Source organism: Mobula hypostoma, chromosome 17 (assembly GCF_963921235.1).
Source record: "Mobula hypostoma chromosome 17, sMobHyp1.1, whole genome shotgun sequence".
Classification (NCBI taxonomy): domain Eukaryota; kingdom Metazoa; phylum Chordata; class Chondrichthyes; order Myliobatiformes; family Myliobatidae; genus Mobula; species Mobula hypostoma.
The window spans coordinates 14,920,915-14,943,809 of NC_086113.1; the positions used below are offsets into that span (position 1 = coordinate 14,920,915).

General features: G+C 41.2%; 1 protein-coding gene across 1 annotated transcript; it reads left to right on the forward strand.

Moving 5' to 3' along the window:
• Positions 1 to 4,397: 4,397 nt before the first annotated feature.
• On the forward strand, positions 4,398 to 21,955 carry med10 (mediator complex subunit 10). The gene is made up of 4 exons (XM_063069304.1): positions 4,398 to 4,588; positions 6,232 to 6,315; positions 7,389 to 7,491; positions 20,703 to 21,955. Exons 1-4 carry the CDS (start codon positions 4,467 to 4,469, stop codon positions 20,799 to 20,801), a joined length of 408 nt encoding a protein of 135 aa, XP_062925374.1. The 5' UTR covers positions 4,398 to 4,466; the 3' UTR covers positions 20,802 to 21,955.
• The last annotated feature ends 940 nt before the right edge of the window (positions 21,956 to 22,895 follow it).

Here is a 22,895-nt window from a genome sequence, read left to right on the forward strand (position 1 = left end):
CCGCTACAACGTGACCCCACCAGCATTCGTGTCTTCCCCACCACACTTCTCCCCACCCCCCCACCTGCAGGAACAACACTCTCCACAGCTCCCTGGACTACTCAGCCCTCCCCGTTGCCGGGCATTTCCTCCTCTAGCTGAAGGTGGGTGGGCAACACCTGTTGCTACAAATCCTTCCCTCACCTCCATTCACAGACCTAAACAGCCCTTGCTGTTGAGACAGAGGTTCATAAGCACCTGCCTCCAACCTCACTGACTGCATTTCGTGCTCTCAGTGTGGCCCCCTCTACACTGGAGAGACCAAGCACGGCTGGTGGCCAGCCATTTTAATTCCACTTCCCAATCCCGCACTGACCTCTGTCCTCGGGCTCCTCCGCTTCCAGGGCGAGGCCAGCCGCAAACCGGAGAAGCAGAATGCCATATCCCTCTTGCTGAGCCAACAACCTGATGGGATGAACCTAAAATTCTACAATTTCAAACTCACCATCTGTTCCTTTCTTTCCTCTTATCCTCTTATGATCATCCCTGGTTTTCACACACACATTTTTCATCCCGTCTTGCAACCCGCCATCCTGCCCCAACTGCACCATCTTGTCTTCGTTGATTTCAATCTGCGAGGATGAGAGTGGAAGGCGAGCGGGCATTCAGCACCACCTGCCTGCAAGTGACTGGTCTCTCTTTCTCTTGTTCTCACTCACTGCTCCCGGGGGGAAAGAGCCTGTATTTGGCCAGTCCCTCTCGCTCGTTGCTGCTGCAGTACGGTGCCAGGAGCTTGGGCCTGGGGGAAAGTTTAATCAACGTGGTTTGTGGATTGTACTCTGCAGTTCACTGTTCTGCTGTCTTTCTGGTTGCTCCTTTGTGAGATTTTGATTGGGGTGGCCTGTCTCTGAGGCCTGCAGCCAACAAGCAACAGCACTGGATTGAACTGAGATGAGCTGAAAACCAACATTTCTGCACTGTTTTGTTGACTTTGTGGTTTGATGTTTGATATTCTGTGTATTTCCCTTTTTTTTGACATTTGCGTGAATTGTTCTTTTTTTTGCTCAGTAGGGGTTTGATGATTCACTCTGGATGGGTTCCTTGGTTTTCTTTGTTTCTCAGCTGTCTGTGAGAAGACGGATCCCAGGGTTGTATACTGCATACATACTTTGAATCTATCCATCATCTATGCATACTGTATCTCTCACCAGTCCCCTATATCCATTGTTCCCATATGCCCACCAAACAGCCTTTTCATATTGGATTCCATTAATTGTAGCCCATTTGTTACCTTACTTGGGTGGAGATATGTCTCTACCTAAGGAGATATAAGGCGCTCCTTCTCCCCGCTAGCTTGCAGGTCACCCTTGGGTAAGGTGTAGCACCTGCTTAGCCCCCTAATCAGGGTCACTTGTAGCCATGAGAGTAGGTGGTGGATGGTCATATGAGTAGCTGGTGCATATCACAAGTCCTGGTTATGCGGCCACTGATGCCAGGCAGACAATCTCTGAAGAGTATAGATAATGGCTGGGGTCACCCGTCTTGTAAAGACACTGGCCAGAAGAAGGCAATGGCAAACCATTTCCGTGGCAAAATTTGCCAAAAACAATCATTGCCATGGAAAGACCCATGATCGCTCACGTCATATGACACGGCACAAAATAAGTGAATGTTACCTTACATCCTCTGTCACTTTCTCCACCCTCCTTCCCTCACCTGAATCCATCTTTCACCCACCCACTCTAACCTCATCAATATACCACCCCCCCCATAGTGGCTATCTCCCTTCTACTCATTGTGTCCAAATGAAAAATCTCAACCTAAGAAGTTGACGATCTATTTATCTCTTTCTTTCTTTTTAATTCTTTTTATTGAGTAAGTATACAAAAAAGGTAAGCCATATAAACATTAATACAATGTTAAAGTATAATAAAATTCCAAAAGATATCAATACCAAAAAAAATACTACAAACAATGTAATTTAAACATAAGAAACCAAGATAACATAATAGTATACTAAATTTTATATATATCAATGGAAAAAAAAAGAAACCCCCCCCCCAAAAAAAAAACCCACCGTGCAGCTAACTAAAAGCAAGGCAAAGCAATGGGCTAACTTGAAACCAAACAAAGTTAAACTTAAAATCACGTCCTCAATCCCGACCTCCATTAAAAACAGTGAAAAAAAAACAAGAAGGGTAAATATTACATTAAATGAAAATATCGAATAAAAGGTCCCCAAATCTGTTCAAATTTAAATGAAGAATCATAAAGGTTACTTCTAATTTTCTCCAAATTCAAACATAAAATCGTCTGAGAAAACCAAAAAAAGGTAGTTGGAGCATTAAGCTCTTTCCAATGTTGTAAAATACATCTTTTCGCCATTAAAGTAAGAAATGCAATCATTCTACGGGCTGAAGGGGAAAGATTACTAGAAATTTTAGGTAGTCCAAAGATAGCAGTAATAGGGTGAGGAGAGATATCTATATTTAATACCTTAGAAATAATATTGAAAATATCTCTCCAAAAAGTTTCCAAAGTAGGGCAAGACCAAAACATATGAGTTAAAGAGGCTATCTGCCCCGAACATCTATCACAGAAAGGATTAATATGCGAGTAAAAACGCGCTAACTTATCTTTGGACATATGTGCTCTATGAACCACTTTAAATTGAATTAGGGAATGTTTAGCACAAATAGAGGAAGTATTAACTAATTGTAAAATCTGCCCCCAATCATCCACAAAAATGGTAAGCCCCAATTCCTGTTCCCAATCTACCCTAATCTTATCAAATGGAGCTTTCCTAAGTTTCATAATAATATTATAAATCATAGCCGATGCACCTTTCTGACATGGATTAAGGTTAATTATCGAATCTAAAATATATGTAGGAGGAAGCATTGGAAAGGAAGAAAGTATAGTACTTAGGAAATTTCTAACTTGTAAATATCTAAAAAAATGTATTCTTGATAAGTTATATTTATTAGATAATTGTTCAAAAGACATAAGGGAACCATCTAAAAATAAATCCAAAAACCGTAAAATACCCTTAGTCTTCCAAGTTTGAAAAGCGCGATCCGTAAAAGAGGGAGGAAAAAATATGTTACCTAAAATAGGAATCGCTAACCCGAATTGATTAAGATCAAAAAAATTTCTGAATTGAAACCAAATGCGCAAAGCATATTTAACTATCGGGTTAGAGACCTGCTTAAGACGTTTCGAATCAAAAGGGAGAGAGGAGCCTAAAATAGAACCAAGTGTATAACCCTGAACAGATTGTAATTCCAATGCTACCCATTTAGGAATAGATAGTATGTCCTGGTCAAGTAACCAAAATTTAGCATTACCTAAGTAACCTAATTTAGCATTACCAAAGTTTAGCATTACCTAACTTTAGATTCTATTATTGGGCTATTAATATTCGACATATTTATCTCTACCGATGCTGCCTGATCCACTGGCTTCCTCCAGTATCTCATCTGTTGCTCCAGATTCTTGCATCTGTATTCTCATGTCTGGACATTTTAAGGATAATCAAATGTTTCCAGTATCAGAACTATTACAGCCTATGTAATTTGTAATGGGGGGGGCTTTTACTATTGCTTGCATGGTGGGAGGTGGGGGGGGGTGGTGCATCTGGTGCTGCTTGTGCGTGGGAGGGGGGCCTTGGGGTTCTCATGTTTCTATCATTCATTCTATGGGGTTTCTTGTTTTGCGGATGTCTGTGAAGAGTAAGAATTTCACGTTGCATACTGTATCCATTCTCTGATATTAAATTGAACCATCTGACGAAAGGGCAAAAAATGTCCTTACCAAACTAAACTGACGGTCAAGCAATAAACAACAATCCTCGGCCAGATTCCCCTCCACAGATACTGCCCTGACTTGCTGCATTTCCTCTCAGCATTTTGTGTGCTTAGTCCAGGAATTCCTAGACTTGCAGGATCTCTTGTGTAACTGTTTGATCTGCTCTGTACAAGAGGTGAGCTAGTCCTCAGGTGCGGGACCCCCAAATCTACACCAGAATAAGCAACATCCTTCACATTAAGGTCAGCAGTGGGAGATCCTCAGAGATATGTAATTATACCCAGCAACAAAATGTTGCCGGAGGGAATCAGCGTATCGAGCAGGGCGAGAGGAATAGTCGACGTTTCGGGTCGTAACCCTGCATCAATTCTTTTCCTCCCTACAGATACTGCTCGACCCCCTTTCGTTCTTCCACCAGGCTGTTGCTTCATAGTTCAACATCTTTTGGCTTTTGTGCCTCCGTCTTAGTTAAACTTGCCGTGCAATTCAGCACGATATGTTCCCCTTGGCTGCAGAGCGAGAGGGAAGGTCCTCCTGTATCCCGGCGACCACAGCGCGCCTCCCGGCTGCCGGAGGACCGGGAGGCTCCTCCAGTATCCCAGCGATCGCAGCGCGCGGGCGGAAGTACCTAAGATGGCGTTTTGAGGTTGTTGGTGGTGCGGATCGAGGCGGCTCGCACCATGGCGGAGAAGTTTGACAGCCTGGAGGAGCATCTGGAGAAATTCATCGAGAACATTCGACAGCTTGGCATAATTGTCAGCGACTTCCAGCCCAGCAGCCAGGCGGGCCTCAACCAGAAATTGTGAGGATAGAGGAGGGGAGGGTCGTGAGGGAGAGAGAGCGGGGCAATGGGGCAGGAGCGAGGGCGTGAGAGCGGGCCGGGGTTGAGCAGAATAGGGGGTGAGGTTGGTGGGGTGGGAGTGGGGAGGGTGTGTGGGTGCGCCCCAGGGGTAGTATATGCTAGGGGATGGAGGGGTGTGTGAAGGGTTGGAGGTGGTGGGTTGGGGATTCCCTGGCAGAGCATGTACGAGAGGGTCTGAGGATAAAATGAAGGTGTGTGTGTGGGAGGAGGGGGGTGGTATGAGGTTTTGCGGGATGGGGAGAAAAGGTGGCTGAGCGCCAGCCGGCCAACAGGCATCTTGGTTTTGTATGCTTCAGTTACTCATTTTCATTTTGTAAGTGCGCTAAATGTTTTATGTGTAGAACTTAATTTCAGTATTCAACTTGCATTCTCCCCTCAGAATCAGATGTTAGTAACTTCTCTTACTAACGTAATTCCGTCAAAATGCACTTTCCTTTTAACTGATATTGTGAGATCAGAAACATCAAGGATGGCCTTAAAATTGGGTTGTAATTTGTTACAATAAACTTGCTGTTAGTCCTTATTTCTCTTGTTTGTGTAATTATAATCTACTATCAGACTTCTGAATGGACATTGAACCAGATGGGCATTACCTCACGACATTATTTCTATTTTTACACTTATTTAATATCTACTTACTGTAATTCAGTTTTTCCCTCTATTATTCACTGTACTGCTACTGCAAAGTCAACAAATTTCATGACATATGCCGGTGATATTAAATCTGATTCTGAAAGTGCAATCTGAAAATCTTAGTGTGGCAAATGAAATATGGAATCGGAATGCAGAGGGAAAGTAATAGATCTCTTTGATTAGATTAAAAAGATTGAAATTAACATTGCAAGTGTGAACATCATACAGAAAGAAAAATGAGTTGGGAGAATGAGATAAAGCTCAACGTCTCTCGACAAAAAATGCCAATGGAAATGCTAGTTGCATATTAGCATGAAGGCAATTCTAACAAATTAAAATTTATTTGTGCTAAACCTCAGTAAAGTATTGTAATGAGCATATATTTTGCTCTTCACAATGCAATATAATGTGAGGTGGGTATTTTCCAGTATTCTAGTTTCTGTCAGTGAGTAGTAGCAAATGAGGCACAAGCTGCCAGGTTTGAATTGCCTTTCCCTAATGGTTTAGTTTGGGTTGGGTGCTTTGAGCACCTGAACCTGGCAGAACAAAATCATTAGGGATCACTCATCTTTGGTTATTTCCCAATTTTAACTCAAGCAGCTCTTCATACTTAATATATATTTTTAAACCTTAGTCTGTTGGGAGACTCAGCCAGCTGCCTAAAGCTTAAATGCAAATATGAAGTAGTAGTTAGAAGAGGCCAGCTATCTAAAATCTGAAGTTAGATGGTAAAATAAATGCAGTTTTAAAAAGCAGAATATATTTACAAATTGTAAAAAAGGGACAGTATATTACAAGACAAAATACAACTTTTCAAACAGTTTAGAGTAAAGGTACAGTAAATTTATTAAATGATCAAACAATTAATATAGTTTTCCACCACCACCTGAAATAACTGATGGATGCTTCTGAAATGTTATAGTAAAGCCTAATTTCCTATTAACCTTTAGAAATTCTATGATTACGGGATTACAAGACGTTGACAAATGCCGACAACAGCTGCATGATATTAATGTACCACTGGAAGTATTTGAGTAAGTATTAATCGTAGCTTAAAGTTTACGGCAAAAAAGAATTCTGACACAAGCTTAATTTTAATGATTACAACATAGTATGGTAGCAACCAGATACTGATATTTTCACATCGATCCTACAGATGCAGAAAATCTTGAGTAACCTACTCAAATGCTGGAGGAACAAGTGAAAATGCTGTAGGAACTTAGGAAGCCAGGCAGCAAGGAGGGGGAATAAACAGTTGATGTTTCGGGTCGTAATGTTGACTGATGTTTTAATAATACATTTTCTCAATGTAGATGTTAACTTTCAGTTGATAGTGTGGTGGTGGCACAGTGATAGCCGATAGGGAATTATCTACAGTGGAATAGAAAAAGTTGTTATGTGTTATTTATTGAAATTGGGTGAGCAGCACAGTAACAGTGCGGAGAAAGCGGAGGTATTTTCGTCAAGATTTGAGAGGGGAGGTTTGACTTGATGTCTGATAAGTGTAGCATCAGCAAGTGAATGAATGGCTTTTCTTACTAAGTAAATCTTTCAGCTGCTTATTTACGCGGAGTGTGGCAGGCCTACAGGGATCTAATGAGGCAGGTGGTAATGATGGTAAACAACTTTACTATAAGGTTGATGGTGGAGATTTTGACCAAGGTCCATGAATTCTTGCTGTACATCTTTGGTAATAGGTTGATAGTATTTGTGTGCTGGTACAAGGGCATTTGTGGTTCTTTGGTCAGTGGGGAGTGAATTTCAGCTTGCACTGTTTGGGGTTTTAGGAATGTGACAATGCCGATCAAAAATAGAGATTGGTTTTAGTTGAGTAGATAAACAATTGCAGAGAGATCGGAACATAAGGGCCCAAATTTAAAAAGATGTAGATTTGAAACTGAGGGACTGATGGTGGTAGTTAACTTCCATTGGTGAATCTAGAACAGGAGGTGGGGTATTGTGATTGAATAGTCAGATGATCAGGCAATCAAGTTGTAACTAATGCCCATTGTTTAATTTTTCGAGGCTGTAGTAATGATTTGTACAATATCTCAGGATATTTAGTAAAACTGTACATTAATATGGAGGTTATTAACTTTAAATGCAGGTACATTGATCAAGGTCGAAATCCTCAACTTTACACCAAAGAATGCCTGGAGAGAGCCTTGGCCAAGAATGAACAAGTCAAAGGGAAAATTGATACCTTGAAGGTATGCAGTCTGAAGAATGCTTTTGTAAACAATGGTTAAAGCTAAATTTTAAGGGCGGAGGTCATCAAAGATGGGTGTTTAATAAGATTAGATCCTTTCAAAAGTATAACAATCAGAGTGTTAAATGCTAGATGAATAATAAATCACCTGGAGCAAGATCCAGGGGAGAGAGACAGCACCCACAGATTCTTCATGAGTTGAGGTCATGTATTGACTCATGAATTGTTATGAAGAAGGCAAATGTTATTGGTGTACTATTAGAATGATGTAAGCTTTAGTTTATTGAAGCTTCCTTTGGTCAGGGTCGACCATGGATGTTGTATCATAGCTGTCTAAATATGCAAGCAGGGGCAGTACAATATGGGGAGCAAACTTGCCTATGTAGCAAGTTCCCCTTCTCCACACAGCAGATGAACCCAAAAGGAATGACAAGAGACAGATATAGTTGGGCACCAGCAGCATCGCAGGAGTTGCCCGTCATCGTTGAACTCAACATAGGACAGCCTTAGGGACTTCAGCTCCAGATTTCCCCTCGGAGTTTACTCCTGAAGCCTTCCTCATGAGTGGGTATAGCTGCAAGGCAACGTAGGTTTGAGATCGGAGTTTTCCTTCTAGATGAGCTGCCAACCACGGCTGATCCCCATTTGCCCAAAGCAACTGGTTTTAGGGCACCAGTAACCCGACTTTGCCCCTTCTCCTGTCAGTAGAAATGGTTCCAGCAGGCTTAGTAGCTAAGCCACATGTGAAGGCCAGGAGCTGGGCTATGTTGTCAGAGGCTATTTGAGGCACACACCATTGGGAGCATTTAATAGATAGTGGGAATTTGTCCCCATACTATCCCCGCCTATAACAACCTTAAGGAACCAAGTTTTAGTTTGGAGATGGCAGTTTGGCAATTTATTTGAAATAAGGAAGAAATGGAATTCAATATACAATACTTGTATTTGTATTTCTTAAGCAAATGGTATGAAGTTTTGATGTACTAATCTTTTGTGAAACACTCAAAGAAATTGACTGATATGGAAATAATTTACTTTTGTGAAATTGGATTGTGGATCTTAAAACTGTCATCAACTTGGTTGAAATCTAATTAAATTAGAAACAAAATCTGAATTTGAATCTTAGCATATTAATGGATGTGGTTCAAGGCTTACGAGTTAGTTTAAAAAAATTCTAGGATGCTACAAGGGGATTTTAATGGTAGAGAAAATAAATGTATGCTTGTGCTGTTTACACAGCTGATGAAAAATGGCTAAGTACAGGTAAAGGAGAATCACATGATGATGAAAGATTAAAATTAGCAAGAGATTGTTTCTTACATTCTAATACTTGCACTGCACTTTTTTGGTAGCTTTTACACTTTATTCTGTATTGTTGTTTTACCTTATAGTTCAATGCACTATATAATTTGATCTGTGTGAGTAGTGTGCAAGACAAGCTTTTCATTGTACTTTGGTACATGTGACAATAATATACCAATTTTTGTGAAGAAGCCAATTGAAGTTCATATTTTTTTTTAAAAAGTGGAAGATCTGATTCATAAATGTGGACAAGGACTGGCCACATTAAGATCTGGCTGAATTGCATTCATAACCATCCCCCCCCCCCCCCCCCCCCAGTTTCGAAGCCACTGTACATATGAGCAATCATTTGGGAGATTAGTGGAAAGGAGGAATGATTTGCTTGCTGCTCTGGGGTTGCAGACATCCTCTGTTGGGTGGGATCTGGACAATTTCATGTGCCTTCTCTCTTCCCCAATGCTGTCCAAGCTGCCACAGAGGGAGGGGTGGTATCGGTTGAGCGCAGTAGAGCTGGTAGCACTAAGTAGACTCGCTCATTCACTAATTCACTGAGGCTGCCTAGTGGCTGTTCATCCCATCACAGTTGTTTCTGTGATCTTCTCCCACACTGTGTTTTCAACTTCTGGACAGAAGTTGTAACTTGGACTGCACGTAAAATGTTGAGGGAGAATAGTGATAGAAGCGGTTGATAAGACAGAGACAGAAAAACATTTGAGGTTTATTTGTGAGTAGATGTGTTTCTCACTGTGGAGTTGCATCAAATATAAAAAAGCAGCACAGAAACGTAATTTAATCCAACCAACCAACTGTTGGTATATATGCTCAACATGGTAAATACCTGCCCCCATGTGCCTAAGCTTCCTCTCCATAAAACCATCTGCACTGCTTATCTCATCCTCTGCACTGTTGGCATTGCAATCACCTGGACTGGCTAAGTTTCTTCAAAGCTTATTTTTTTATTTTAATGACTGCTCTCTACTTTGTCTCTTGACTACATCTAGAAACATGCTGGTCTGAATTTCTCTGAATGGGGGGTCAACCAGTGTGCTTGCTGTTCAGTTTCCCCAGCGCCCTGCACTTCTGGATTCCTGTAGCTGATCTTGTTCATTGAGAGCATTCTGGAGTTATATACACAGCATAATTTCTTGGATTGAAAACTAAGGGAAGGGCTCTTACAGAAATAGTTTTCAAAGTTCAAAGATTCAAAATGAACTGAGCACATGTATTCTAATTTTGAAGAGTTTAAGTGAAATTTTACTTTGCTTTAAAAACATTTCTGAAACTTGAATGAAAAGATTGCAAAGCAGTTAAAAGAAAAACAAAAAAGGAAGGTTGCTTGTTAGAATTGAACAATGTAAAAAAATCTTTTGTAGAAGAATTGGCAAAGAGGCAACTTAGAATTAAAGTAATGTGAAAGAATTGGAGATGACGTAATGATTTTTAAAAATGCAATACACTCCACCATAGATCTTCTGAAAGTTCAAAGTACGTTTATGATCAAGTATGTATACAAAATACAACTGAGATTTGTCCTCCTGCAGGCAGTCACGAAACATAGAAACACCATGGAACCATTCCTAGAAACACATCCACCACCCGATGCATGGGGGGAATAAAGAACAAATTGTACAAACAACAAAAAGCAAGTGAACGACACCTAGAATATCAACATCAAACCAGGAGTCCAGGAGTATTCGGTTCAGTTCAGTTCAGTGCCACTAGCCGACTGCAGGCCGCTGAGCCAGTCTTCACTGAAGTATCCCAGTCCTCACAGACAGCGGGAAAAAAAAAAGAAGAACCAGAATCCAGCAGCACTTGTAATATGAACCTCAAAGTCCCCCAAATGAGTCCACAGCCATGAGCCTTGCTGATCAATCCTTGCAACGTGGAACCCAAGGCTCCTGCACTTTCCTTTGACAGCAGCTAGCGAGGGTGAGGAGGTCTGGTAAAATGCAGGCGGATGGTGTCAAGCACCCTCCTGTCGTCTTCTCTCATCTTACATAGAAACATAGAAACATAGAAAATAGGTGCAGGAGTAGGCCATTCGGCCCTTCGAGCCTGCACCGCCATTTATTATGATCATGGCTGATCATCCAACTCAGAACCCAGCCTTCCCTCCATACCCCCTGACCCCTGTAGCCACAAGGGCCATATCTAACTTCCTTTTAAACATAGCTAATGAACTGGCCTCAACAGTTTGCTGTGGCAGAGAATTCCACAGATTCACCACTCTCTGTGTGAAGAAGTTTTTCCTAACCTCGGTCCTAAAAGGCTTCCCCTCTATCCTCAAACTGTGACCCCTCGTTCTAGACCTCCCCAACATCGGGAACAATCTTCCTGCATCTAGCCTGTCCAATCCCTTTAGGATCTTATACGTTTCAATCAGATCCCCCCTCAATCTTCTAAATTCCAACGAGTACAAGCCCAGTTCATCCAGTCTTTCTTCATATGAAAGACCTGCCATCCCAGGAATCAATCTGGTGAACCTTCTTTGTACTCCCTCTATGGCAAAGATGTCTTTCCTCAGATTAGGGGACCAAAACTGCACACAATACTCCAGGTGTGGTCTCACCAAGGCCTTGTACAACTGCAGTAGTACCTCCCTGCTCCTGTACTCGAATCCTCTCGCTATAAATGCCAGCATACCGTTCGCCTTTTTCACCGCCTGCTGTACCTGCATGCCCACTTTCAATGACTGGTGTATAATGACACCCAGGTCTCGTTGCACCTCCCCTTTTCCTAATCGGCCACCATTCAGATAATAATCTGTTTTCCTATTTTTGCCACCAAAGTGGATAACTTCACATTTATCCACATTAAATTGCATCTGCCATGAGTTTGCCCACTCACCCAACCTATCCAAGTCACCCTGCATCCTCTTAGCATCCTCCTCACTGCTAACACTGCCACCCAGCTTCGTGTCATCCGCAAACTTGGAGATGCTGCATTTAATTCCCTCATCCAAGTCATTAATATATATTGTAAACAACTGGGGTCCCAGCACTGAGCCTTGCGGTACCCCACTAGTCACCGCCTGCCATTCTGAAAAGGTCCCGTTTATTCCCACTCTTTGCTTCCTGTCTGCTAACCAATTCTCCACCCACACCAATACCTTACCCCCAATACCGTGTGCTTTAAGTTTGCACACTAATCTCCTATGTGGGACCTTGTCAAAAGCCTTTTGAAAATCCAAATATACCACATCCACTGGTTCTCCCCTATCCACTCTACTAGTTACATCCTCAAAAAATTCTATGAGATTCGTCAGACATGATTTTCCTTTCACAAATCCATGCTGACTTTGTCCGATCATTTCACCGCTTTCCAAATGTGCTGTTATCACATCCTTGATAACTGACTCCAGCAGTTTCCCCACCACCGACGTTAGGCTAACCGGCCTATAATTCCCCGGTTTCTCTCTCCCTCCTTTTTTAAAAAGTGGGGTTACATTAGCCACCCTCCAATCCTCAGGAACTAGTCCAGAATCTAACGAGTTTTGAAAAATTATCACTAATGCATCCACTATTTCTTGGGCCACTTCCTTAAGCACTCTGGGATGCAGACCATCTGGCCCTGGGGATTTATCTGCCTCCAATCCCTTCAATTTACCTAACACCACTTCCCTACTAACATGTATTTCGCTCAGTTCCTCCATCTCACTGGACCCTCTGTCCCTTACTATTTCTGGAAGATTATTTATGTCCTCCTTAGTGAAGACAGAACCAAAGTAATTATTCAATTGGTCTGCCATGTCCTTGCTCCCCATAATCAATTCACCTGTTTCTGTTTGCAGGGGACCTACATTTGTCTTTATCAGTCTTTTCCTTTTTACATATCTATAAAAGCTTTTACAGTCCGTTTTTGTCGACTTAACCCTTGCATGGTGCCTCAGTCGGAGAGAAGCAATGGAGCCGGTCATGGGTTTGCACCCTGCCTCCAGACCTCTCGGCCACACACACACACTACTCCCAACCTCATTGGACTCCCTCATAGACAGAAAAGTGCCAGATTACTCAATCAGCCCAAAATCACACCATCAAAATGTAAATCACAGGTTCCAGTTGCACGCAGATTAGTAGTAGCATCATACTTGAAAGAAGTATGTTTGTGAACTGCCTGCAGGACATTGCTGCTGGTTGCGTTGTTCACTGATGTTATCTTAAAATAAAATCAACAAAATCAGTAGGCATATTTAGTAGGTCAGCAACATCTGATGAGTCTGGGCCACAGATTGGAGGGCTGAATTCTCTGAGTTTGAGTTTAAGTCCGGGACTAAGGACTGGAGGCCTAGAGGTGACCTGTCATGGGGTTGGAGGCCTGTGTGTGAGGGTGGGAAATGGGTTTGTTTTGTTCTGTTTGTTGTGTTGAACAACATTGTGAGAATGTGTGCTGACACTTGCAGGCTGCACTCCACACATCCTTGTTGTGTTGGTTGTTAACACAAGCGACCCATTTTACTGTATATCTCAAAGTACATGGGATAAATCTGATCTGTGGAGAGAGGGAGAAAGTTGCAAATCTTTGTCAGATCTAGAAAAGGGAGTGAACAAGTATTTTCAGTTGCAAAGAGCAAGATAAATGGAAAAAGCCAAGGAGGCCAAGGTTGTCCAGGTGACACATTTGCTTTTAGTTCTGTCTAAGTGAGGGGAATAGATGCTAATTAATCATTCCTGATCTGTCTAGAGGAGTGTGGGTGAACAATAGAGGATGATTGGGGACAATCAGTTGTGCTGGAACAGTGAGGGCCATAGAAAAGCAGTTGCTAAAAATTGCAAGTAAGAGAGATTGGCAGTATACAACAGATCAGGTAATGTGTGGAGAGAGAAATATCGAGGCTTGTACAGTTAGGTAATCTTGCATCTGATCTGGCTGGTTCTGAAACAAATAGGAGATTCTTGTTATCTAAATTTTTTGAATTATATATTTCAATTATATATTGCTCTTTTTTTTCCCCATATTGATTTTCAGCATCAGAGATGCAAAATTGTTTTAAACTGTGACATTCAAACATGTTGAGATTTTATTCATTTAACGATTAGGGCATCACTGCTATAGGACCGTTATTAACAGCACATCGCTGAATCCCCTGAGTAAGTGGAGGTTAGTTGTCGCCTTGAACTTCTAATCCTTCTGGAGAAAGTGATACCACAGCATTTTTGAATCGAGAGTTTAAGAATGTAAGCACCGTGTTTTTCCAGATCCTAATGGTACTTGTATTAGAGGGAACCTGGCATCATTCCCGGTATCTTTTGGTCTTGCTGTCCTTATTAGAGGCTGTGGGTTTTGTGACTATCCTTGGGGAGGAACTGTGAAATTTGTAGATGATGCACACTGGAGGCTTGGTACACCCGTGATGAATGGAGTGAATGTTCAGCAGGATGCAGGCATGAGCTGCATTCTCTTCTACAAAGATGCAGATGGAATTCATCACTGTGCACATTCTGCAAACATTACTTCATGCCCAATGATGGTGGAATGATCATTGAAATGACTGAAAATGATGGGGCCTAGGGCACTGCCTTGATAAACAGCTGTAGCAATGTCTCTGGGTTGCAGTGATGATCACCCTCCTTTGGAAATTCTGTTTTTGTTGTTTTGCTTTTGCTGCTTTTCCTTTGCACCACCAGAGACCTAAAAGAAATGCAGTTTTGAAGTCCGTTTACGCACGAGCATTTTGTATGCTTTTACAAAACTACTGTAACTGGTAGTAGCTTTCCTTTGTACACGGTATGAGTCCAACTAGTGAGTTTTCCTTTCACTGTCTTTGACATAATTTTTATCAGGACTCCTTCATATTACATCATCAGATATTAAGGTAGCATTTCTCACTTCAGCTCAATTATTCACATTTAGAAATGGGATGTTCAGTGAAAGGAACCTGGCAGCATCTCAATACAGTATGTTGTTATTGTGAATGTGTTTTTTAGTATTCAGCAATTTGGTAATCAGATGTTATGGATGTATTTTATCAATCTGAGGAGATTTGTCATATTTGGAGTTTCTGTTTTGTATGCTGTTTTACTTTTGCTACTGGACGTCCTTTACACCACCAGGGGCACAAAAGGAGCCAATCTTTGAAGACATTATATGCAAAAGCATTTTGTATGCTTTTGCTTAATAACCTTGAGGACCTCAAATAAATGTATATCGTGTTTCTTTTTGGAATATTCTTCCAAAAACTGTAGATATTGTGTAGGTACACCATATGGACTGAAAGAAGATCAAAGCTGGGAGCTAAATATCCAAGGATAAATCCTATTGAAAAGACAGGCAGGTGGGCAGAAGGAGTGGGGTGGCTCTTTTGTTTTTTTAAAAAAAAGTAATCAAATCCTTAGCTAGCAGTGACATCGGAACAGAAGATGTAGAATCCTTGTGGATAGAGTTAGGAGACAATGGTGTTAAGAGTTAATGGTAAGAAGACCCGGGTGGGAGTTATACACGGGCCTCTGATTAGTACCCAGGATATGGGGTACAAATGCCAGAAGGATAGGAAAAGCATGTAAGGAAGGCAATGTTATGATGGTTGTGAAGGACTTCTATGGGTAAATAGAATAGAAAAGTAAGGTTGGCACAGAATCCCAAGAGAAGAAATTTGTAGAATGCCTATGGGGTGGTTGTTTAGAGCTGCTTATGTTCAAACCCACTAGGGAAAAGGCAATTCTAGATTTGGTGTTATGCAATGAACCAGATTTGATTAGTAAGCTTAAGGTTGATTGGAAGGGAACCCTAGCGGGGATGACGGTAGAACAGCAATAGAATGAGTTTCTGGGAGTAATTCAGGAAATGTAGGATCATTTCATCCCAACGAAGCAGCGTTCTAAAGGGAAGATGAGGCAATTGTGGCTGACAAGGGAAGCTAAAGACAGCATAAAAAGAAAAGGCATACAATATCTGTAGAATTTATTGTCATAGGTCGCACAAGTTATTAGGTATATTTAAAGTAGAGGTTGATAGGTGCCTGATTAGTGAGGGTGTCAGGATATGGGGAGAGCGGCTGGCCTAGTTCTGCTCTTGTCTTCTGGATGTAAAGACATCCTTTTGTTGCTTCAGCAAGTTACCTGATCTATTTTACTTGCTCTCATGCTTTAGCAGATCTGGTTTAATTTGAGGCAGAATGCAAATTTGTAAGGTAAATGTATAAAATCTCCAAACCCTTCAGGCTATGAATACTGCAGTGAAAAGGGCAGAACCTTCTCCTGTCACTTTGTCTATCAGGGTACAAATGAAAGTGAAAAAGGTGAACTTTCGTGTACAGTCCACTTGAATTAAGATTATTTTTGGTTGAGGTGGTTTTTGTCCCTGTGGGAAGGCATACATTAATCATCTTGTCCTCAATGGTATAGTGTGCCCAGATTAACAGCAAGGGAAGGGACAGCCAATGAGTTTCAAAGAGCTTTGTGATGAACAAAAAAATATTTGAGGCTATAAATTATCTTTACCCATGTTGTGTGCAATTACTGGCTGCAACTGCTGATTCAGGAATGAAAGTTGTATCCATAAGCCACTGAATTCTCGAAATTGTTGCAAATTTATGTTGTCGGGTCTGTCACATTTGATCCTTGTTGTGTATTTCTTTTTTAAAAATTAGTACAGTGGGGCTAAACTGGTTGTGATTAAATGCTTGAATACCCGTATTGGTTAATGCTGTTCTTGCAGTTTTGTCATCGCAATACCTGGGGAAATTATTCTTCCAGAATACCCTTAATCAAAAATTGGTTTATTATTGTCGCATGTACCAAGATACATTGAAAAACATTAGTTTTAGTGCCATCTAGACAAATCATTATATAGGGGTAGTACAAAAGGAATGTAGAACATAATCAAACAGATACAGAAAATGCAGTGTATTTTAAAGTTCAAAGTACATATATATGTAACCATATAAAAACCCTGAAATTCATTTTCTTGAGGGCATTCAAACACAATAGAATCAATGAAAAATCACACTCAACAGGATGGACAAACAACCAATGTGGACAACACACCAAACTGTAAATACAAAAAGAAAAGTTAATAATCGTAAATAGCAACAAATATCAAAAACGTGAGATGAAGAGTCCTTGAAAGTGACTCAGTAGGTTGTGGGAATAGTTCATGATGGGGATGAGTGAAGTTATCACCTCTGGTTCAAGAGCCTGATGGTTGAGGAGTAGTAACTTTTCTTGAACCTGGTGATATGAATCCTGAGGCTCTTGTAGGACCTTCTTGATGGCAGCGGTGAGAAGCGAGTATAGCCTGGATGGTGGAGGTCCTCGATGATGGATGCTGCTTTCCTGCGACTATGCTCCGTGTAGATGTGCTCAGTGGTTGTGGTGTTTTGTGCCGTATCCACAACTTTTTTAGGCTTTTCTGTTCAAAGGCATTGGTGTTTGCATACCAGAATGTGATGCAACCACACTTTCCACCACACTTCTATAGAATTTTGTCAGATTTTTAGATGACATGCTGAATCTTCGCAGACTTCTGTGAAAAAGATGCTGCTTTGCTTTCTTACGTGCTGGGCCAAGGACAGATCCTCAAATGGTAACACGAAGGAATTTAAATTTGCTAAGCCTCTGCACCTCGAATCCATCCTGAAGTCTAATCAGCTTCTTGGTCTTGGTGACATTGAATAAGAGATTGTTGTTATGACACTAGTTTTTCAATCTCCCTCCTATATACTGATTCTTCACCAACTTTGATTCAGCCAACAACAGTGGTGTTGTCAGCAAACTTAAAATATGACATTGGAGTTATACTTGGCCTCTCTGTAATACGTATAAAGCGAATAGAACAGGGAGCTAAGCACACAGCCTTGTGGTGCACCTGTGCTGATTGAGATTGTGAAGGAGATGTTGCCAATCTGAACTGACTAGGAATCTCCAAGTGAGGAAATCGAGGATCCAATTGCACAAGTAGGTATTGAGGTCAAGGTCTTGAAGCTTGTTGATTAACTTCGAGGGGATGATGATATTGAATGAAGAGCATCGTGGTGTATGCATCTTTGCTGTACAGATGTTGATCTGTTGTGCCAGTAGGCAAACTGGAGTGGATCCAAGTTCCTCCTTGAAGCAGGTGGGTACCTCAGACTGCTGAAGCGAGAGGTTAAAGATATTGGTGAACACTCCAGCCAGTTGATCAGCACAGGCCTTTAGTATCCCTTCTGGACTGGATGCTTTCCGTGGGTTCATCCTCTTGAAGGATGCTGTATCTTTGGCCTCAAACTAAAATCACAGGTTCATTGGGGGTTTTGGGAGTTTGTGAAGTTGCCTCCGTGTTTTGACAGTCAAAGTGAGCATAAAAGGAATTGAGCCCTCCTGGGAGCAAAGTCTTGTTGTTGTTGTCTATGTTGCTTGGTTTCACTTTGTAAGAGGCAAGGGTTAGGATTCAAGTTCTGCCACAGCTATCGAGCATTCCTCAGTGGCCAGACCTGAATGTCACTAACCTGGCCCTCAGCAGGTTGTTCATCTAGGGCTTCAGGTTGGGGAAGACTGAATGGATTTTGTGGAGCACACTCATCTATGACTTTTTATGAAATCCATGATAACTGTTGGGTATTCGTTCAGATCCTCAGAGTCCTTGAACACAGCCCAGTCCACAGACTTGAAGTATTCCCAGAGATGCTCCTCTGCCTCCTGTGACTACCTCTTTGTATCCTTATCTCTGGGGCTTTTCTCTTTAGCCTCTGCCTGTATGCAGGTAGGAAAAGGAGAGCCAAATGATCAGATTTCCTGAAACGCGGTCTAGGCATAAAACGGCAGGCATTTCTAATCGTAGTATAGCAAGTGGTCGAATGTTTTGAGATCTAGGTGTTGTAGGTGATATGTTGATAATAACTGGGCAGAGATTTCTTCAGACAAGCTTGATTGAAGTCCGTGACAATGAATTGAAAGGTGTGGCAGTTCCTTGTTTGCTGATGGTGGTACTCAGTAACTCGAGTGTCTGAAGTTGCCTTTTGGTGGTATGTCAACTGCGGCCTGGATCATGGCAAGTCTCTTGATAAGTAGAACAGTCAGCACTTAACCATTAGATGTTCTAAGTTATCATGAAACACATAACCCCCCCCCCCCCGCCTTTGCCTTCTCCAAATCAGCTGTCTGATCCATTCTGTGTATTGAGAAGCCCTTGGGTGTCCGGAGTGAGCAATGTTTCTGAGAAAAATTGAGCGCAGCAATTCCTCATTTTCCTCCAATACAGCAATCTTGCCCTTGGGCCCTCAATCTTGTTCTCCATTTGCTAACAAGAAGCTGGGTAGAGGAAGTTTCATACCCTTTTAGCCTGGCTTAGAGACCTCTCCTCGTCCCTCTCCTTCAGCTGTGGTGAAGTACCTTTGTCCACTTATCTCTCAAGTATCTGCATGCTTGGGAGTTAAGTCCCACTGAGTCCTTCTGAAGATTGTGAAGTCACTAGTTCATTAAGACGGTTCAGAAGTACATAGAGGGAAATTGCAGATTGCTGTTGACAAAGTACAAGAGCCATAACGAAGTAGGTTCAGAGATTGAGTTTATCTTTGTCATGTAAGAGTTCTGTTCAAGAGTCTAGTATTAAGATTTACATTGCCCTTGAACCCAGTGTTATGTTGTACATTAAAATATGTGTTTTCACCTTCTCCTTAAGTGGCTTTGTTAAAAATCACTGATTTATTTTAATTCTACATCTTTGTGATTTGACAATGAAATGGAAGAAAGTGAGATGGGCATATATATTTATTTGGGTGGCAGGGTGCAGAAGTGTCTCTTCCAGAGGATGTGTAAGGCACTCCTTCTCTTTGCTAGTCTGCAGTTCATCCTTGGGCAAGGTGTAGCACCTGCCTAGTCCCCTGATCAGAGTCACGTGAGCCTATGGGAGCAGGTGGTGCATATCACAAGTCTTGGTTATGCAACCACTTATGTCAGGCAATCTCTGAAGAGTATTGATAATGTCTGGGGTCACCCTTCTTGTAAAGACACTGCCCAGAAGAAGGCAATGGTAAACCATTTCTATAGAAAAATTTGCCAAGCACATTCATGACCATGGAAAGACCATAATCACCCATGTCGTACATCAAGGCAAATAATGAACAAATGATATGAATTGAGTGAAAATGTATGTGCTCTTCAGAAGTTTTTAGATGGCATGGATGTTGGTGGAGATGTAAGGAAGTTTGTCAAAGGTGACAGCAGGAAATTTGGGGGTGGAGAAATGGCAAATGGAGATTTATCCATACAGGTGTGAGTTGATGTACTTTAAGAGGAAAGTATACGGTAAATGGAGAGGCCTTTCAGAGATTTGATACACAGAGAGATTTTGCATGCGCGTCCTTGGTTCCCTGAATGCAAATGCATAGGGTGATAAAGAAGGCATCTGGCATGTTTGCCTTTGTTCACAGTATTAAGTATAAAAGTTAGGAGGTTGTGTTATAGTTATATAAAACTTTGGTTGGGCAACATTTGAGGTATTGTGCACTTCTCATTGCCCCGCCAGAGGAAGGATGTGAACGCTTTCTAGAGGGTGCAAAAGAGGCTGATTGAAGTGTATGAGCTATAAAGAGTAGTTGGACAAACTTGAGATTGTTTTCTATGGAGCATCATACAGTGAGGGGCAACCTGATATAAATGTATAAAATTATGAGTGGCATAGGAAAGGTAGTCTTTTTCCAGGGTTGTTTAAGGTGATCGAGGGAAACTTTAAAGTAGATGTGCAAGTAGATATGCTTTTTAACATAGAACCTGCAACATGCTGTTAGGGGTAGTGTTGGAAGCAAACATGATAGTATTTCCAAGATATTTATACAGTCAAAAAATGGACAGGGAATAGAGGGTGCTGACCATTTGCAGGCAGATGGAATTAGTTTATATTGACATCATGAGTAGTACAGACATGGTTGGCTGAAAAGCCTATTCTATTGCCTTAATGTTCTATAATGTGTAATTTTTTTTTTTGTTATTTCAGAAATTCAAGGGACTTCTGATTCACGAACTGAGCAAGGTTTTTCCTGAAGAAATGTCCAAATACCGAGCTATCCGATGTGAAGATCATCTGCCCACGTAGCTAGACCCAATGTGTTTTATTTCGCAAAACTATATTGCTTCCTTTTTCCAGGAAACCAACCCGATTGTGGCTAGCTTTTTGTAGCCAGATAAATTATTCTTGACTGCTTTGAAGGAATACATGACATACAGTAGAATATCACTGAGAAAGCATAAAAATGCCTTTTTTACATTCTGGATGCATTAGTGCTTACATTGAATGGATTTAGTTGGTATGTGGTTGACATTACGGCAACATCTGAAATGTGTGGGGTAGACAAATTTAGTTTAAAACTGATTTTGAGATACTTTTGTACCAATGTACATGAATTCATTTTCTATATTGCTGGACTGTGCAGCAATTTTTGTAATAAAATAAGTTGTTTGCTACCAGAATGCTTAATGGAATTTTGTTTTTACATGTTTTATTTGTTATCAATTATACAAATTACAATTAACTGGTAAGTAATTTGAAAATAATCCAGAGTGCAAAGAGCTAGTTAGGATTACCATAAAAATCTGCAATTTTATAGTGTCCAGCGGGCATTACCATTAGGAGCAATTTTCTTTCTTTACACAGTCATAGAGCATGCAAGTTGTCCCTTCACTCCGCTATGTCTGCCTGCTCATCAAGTTTCTGTTTGTATTAATCTCTTTATTTTTTTTTCCCTCACACTGCCATTCATTCTGCCCAGAGTGTATCTGTCACCACAGAAGGGGCAACTTACAGTGGCCAATTAGTTTACTAATCCATACATCGTTGGGATGTGGGGGCAGTCAATAGCGCCCAGAGGAAACCCACACGGCCACAGGGAGAATGTTAACTTCATACACAACACCCAAGGTCAGGATTGAACCTAGGTTTCTGGGACCAGGAGGCAGCATCTGTATCTCCAAAGCACTAATAAATACCTCTGGAATCATACCCACATTTCAGTACTTGATAGCATATCCTTAGAAAACTGCCAGTTACTGTCAAATAACAGTTTTCTAGCAATTCCTTGTACTGCGGAAAGGGTGTGGAGAAAATGTTTTTTCTGTTAAGGGTTGGATTTCTACTGAAAGCACGTACTTGAACAAAATTGTTTTTAAACTATATGCTGTCATATTAGAAATCCATTTGGAAATTAATAAAATAAGTGTCTTTGAACAAGATAATTTCCAACTAAAAGTGCATTTCTCATATTTTCCTTTCACTAATTCCATCTATGGTGCTTTGATCCATCCAATCAGAAGTTCAAAGAACTATTTCAAAATCTACACCCACATGCAACATTTACTCAGATATTTCAGAAGGTGCATTAAAATGTGGATGAACTTGGACTTTAATTTTCTTCTGTACTTCACCCTCTGGATAAATTACTGGCCACTTGCCTACTGTAATAGTTTACAATGCTTACATGTGCTTGCCCTGAGCTGTTGAAGTGTAACCTGTGGCCTTCTGTATTAATATTGGAAATACTGTACTTCAATGCTATTACTTATAAGTTGTTGCATAGCAAAGGGAAATGCCAGTAATTTAATAGTTTTATATCGAACTGTCAGGAGTTTGATGACCTGGGGTCCAAGGATCCCCTTTGAACCCTAACCCTAACCCTGACCCTGGCCCTAACCCTAACCCTAACCCCAACCCCAACCCCAACCCCAACCCCAACCCCAACCCCAACCCCAACCCCAACCCCAACCCCAACCCCAACCCCAACCCCAACCCCAACCCCAACCCCAACCCCAACCCCAACCCCCAACCCCCAACCCCCAACCCCCAACCCCCAACCCCCAACGTGTATGAAAATAAAAATAGAATACTGAAACAAGTTCAGTCAGAGTATCTGAGGGCTGGTATTTTTCACCATGTTATTGAAACACTACAAAATTGAAAGCTAATTGGCAAATTATAGATGATTTTATACTTGTGGTTCCATATATTGGGGATGTTGAACGATCGTCACCTAGGGCTTTATCTGTAACTATTTTGGGTTGATATGGAATTTATATTATAGTTTCAGCCGCTTCAGCTCCTTTCCACCATTGTGAAACAACTCCAGTAATAATCTTGTAGAAATCTGAAACTATATTTCTTATGATATTGTAATGATCAGACTTATTATGCCTATCA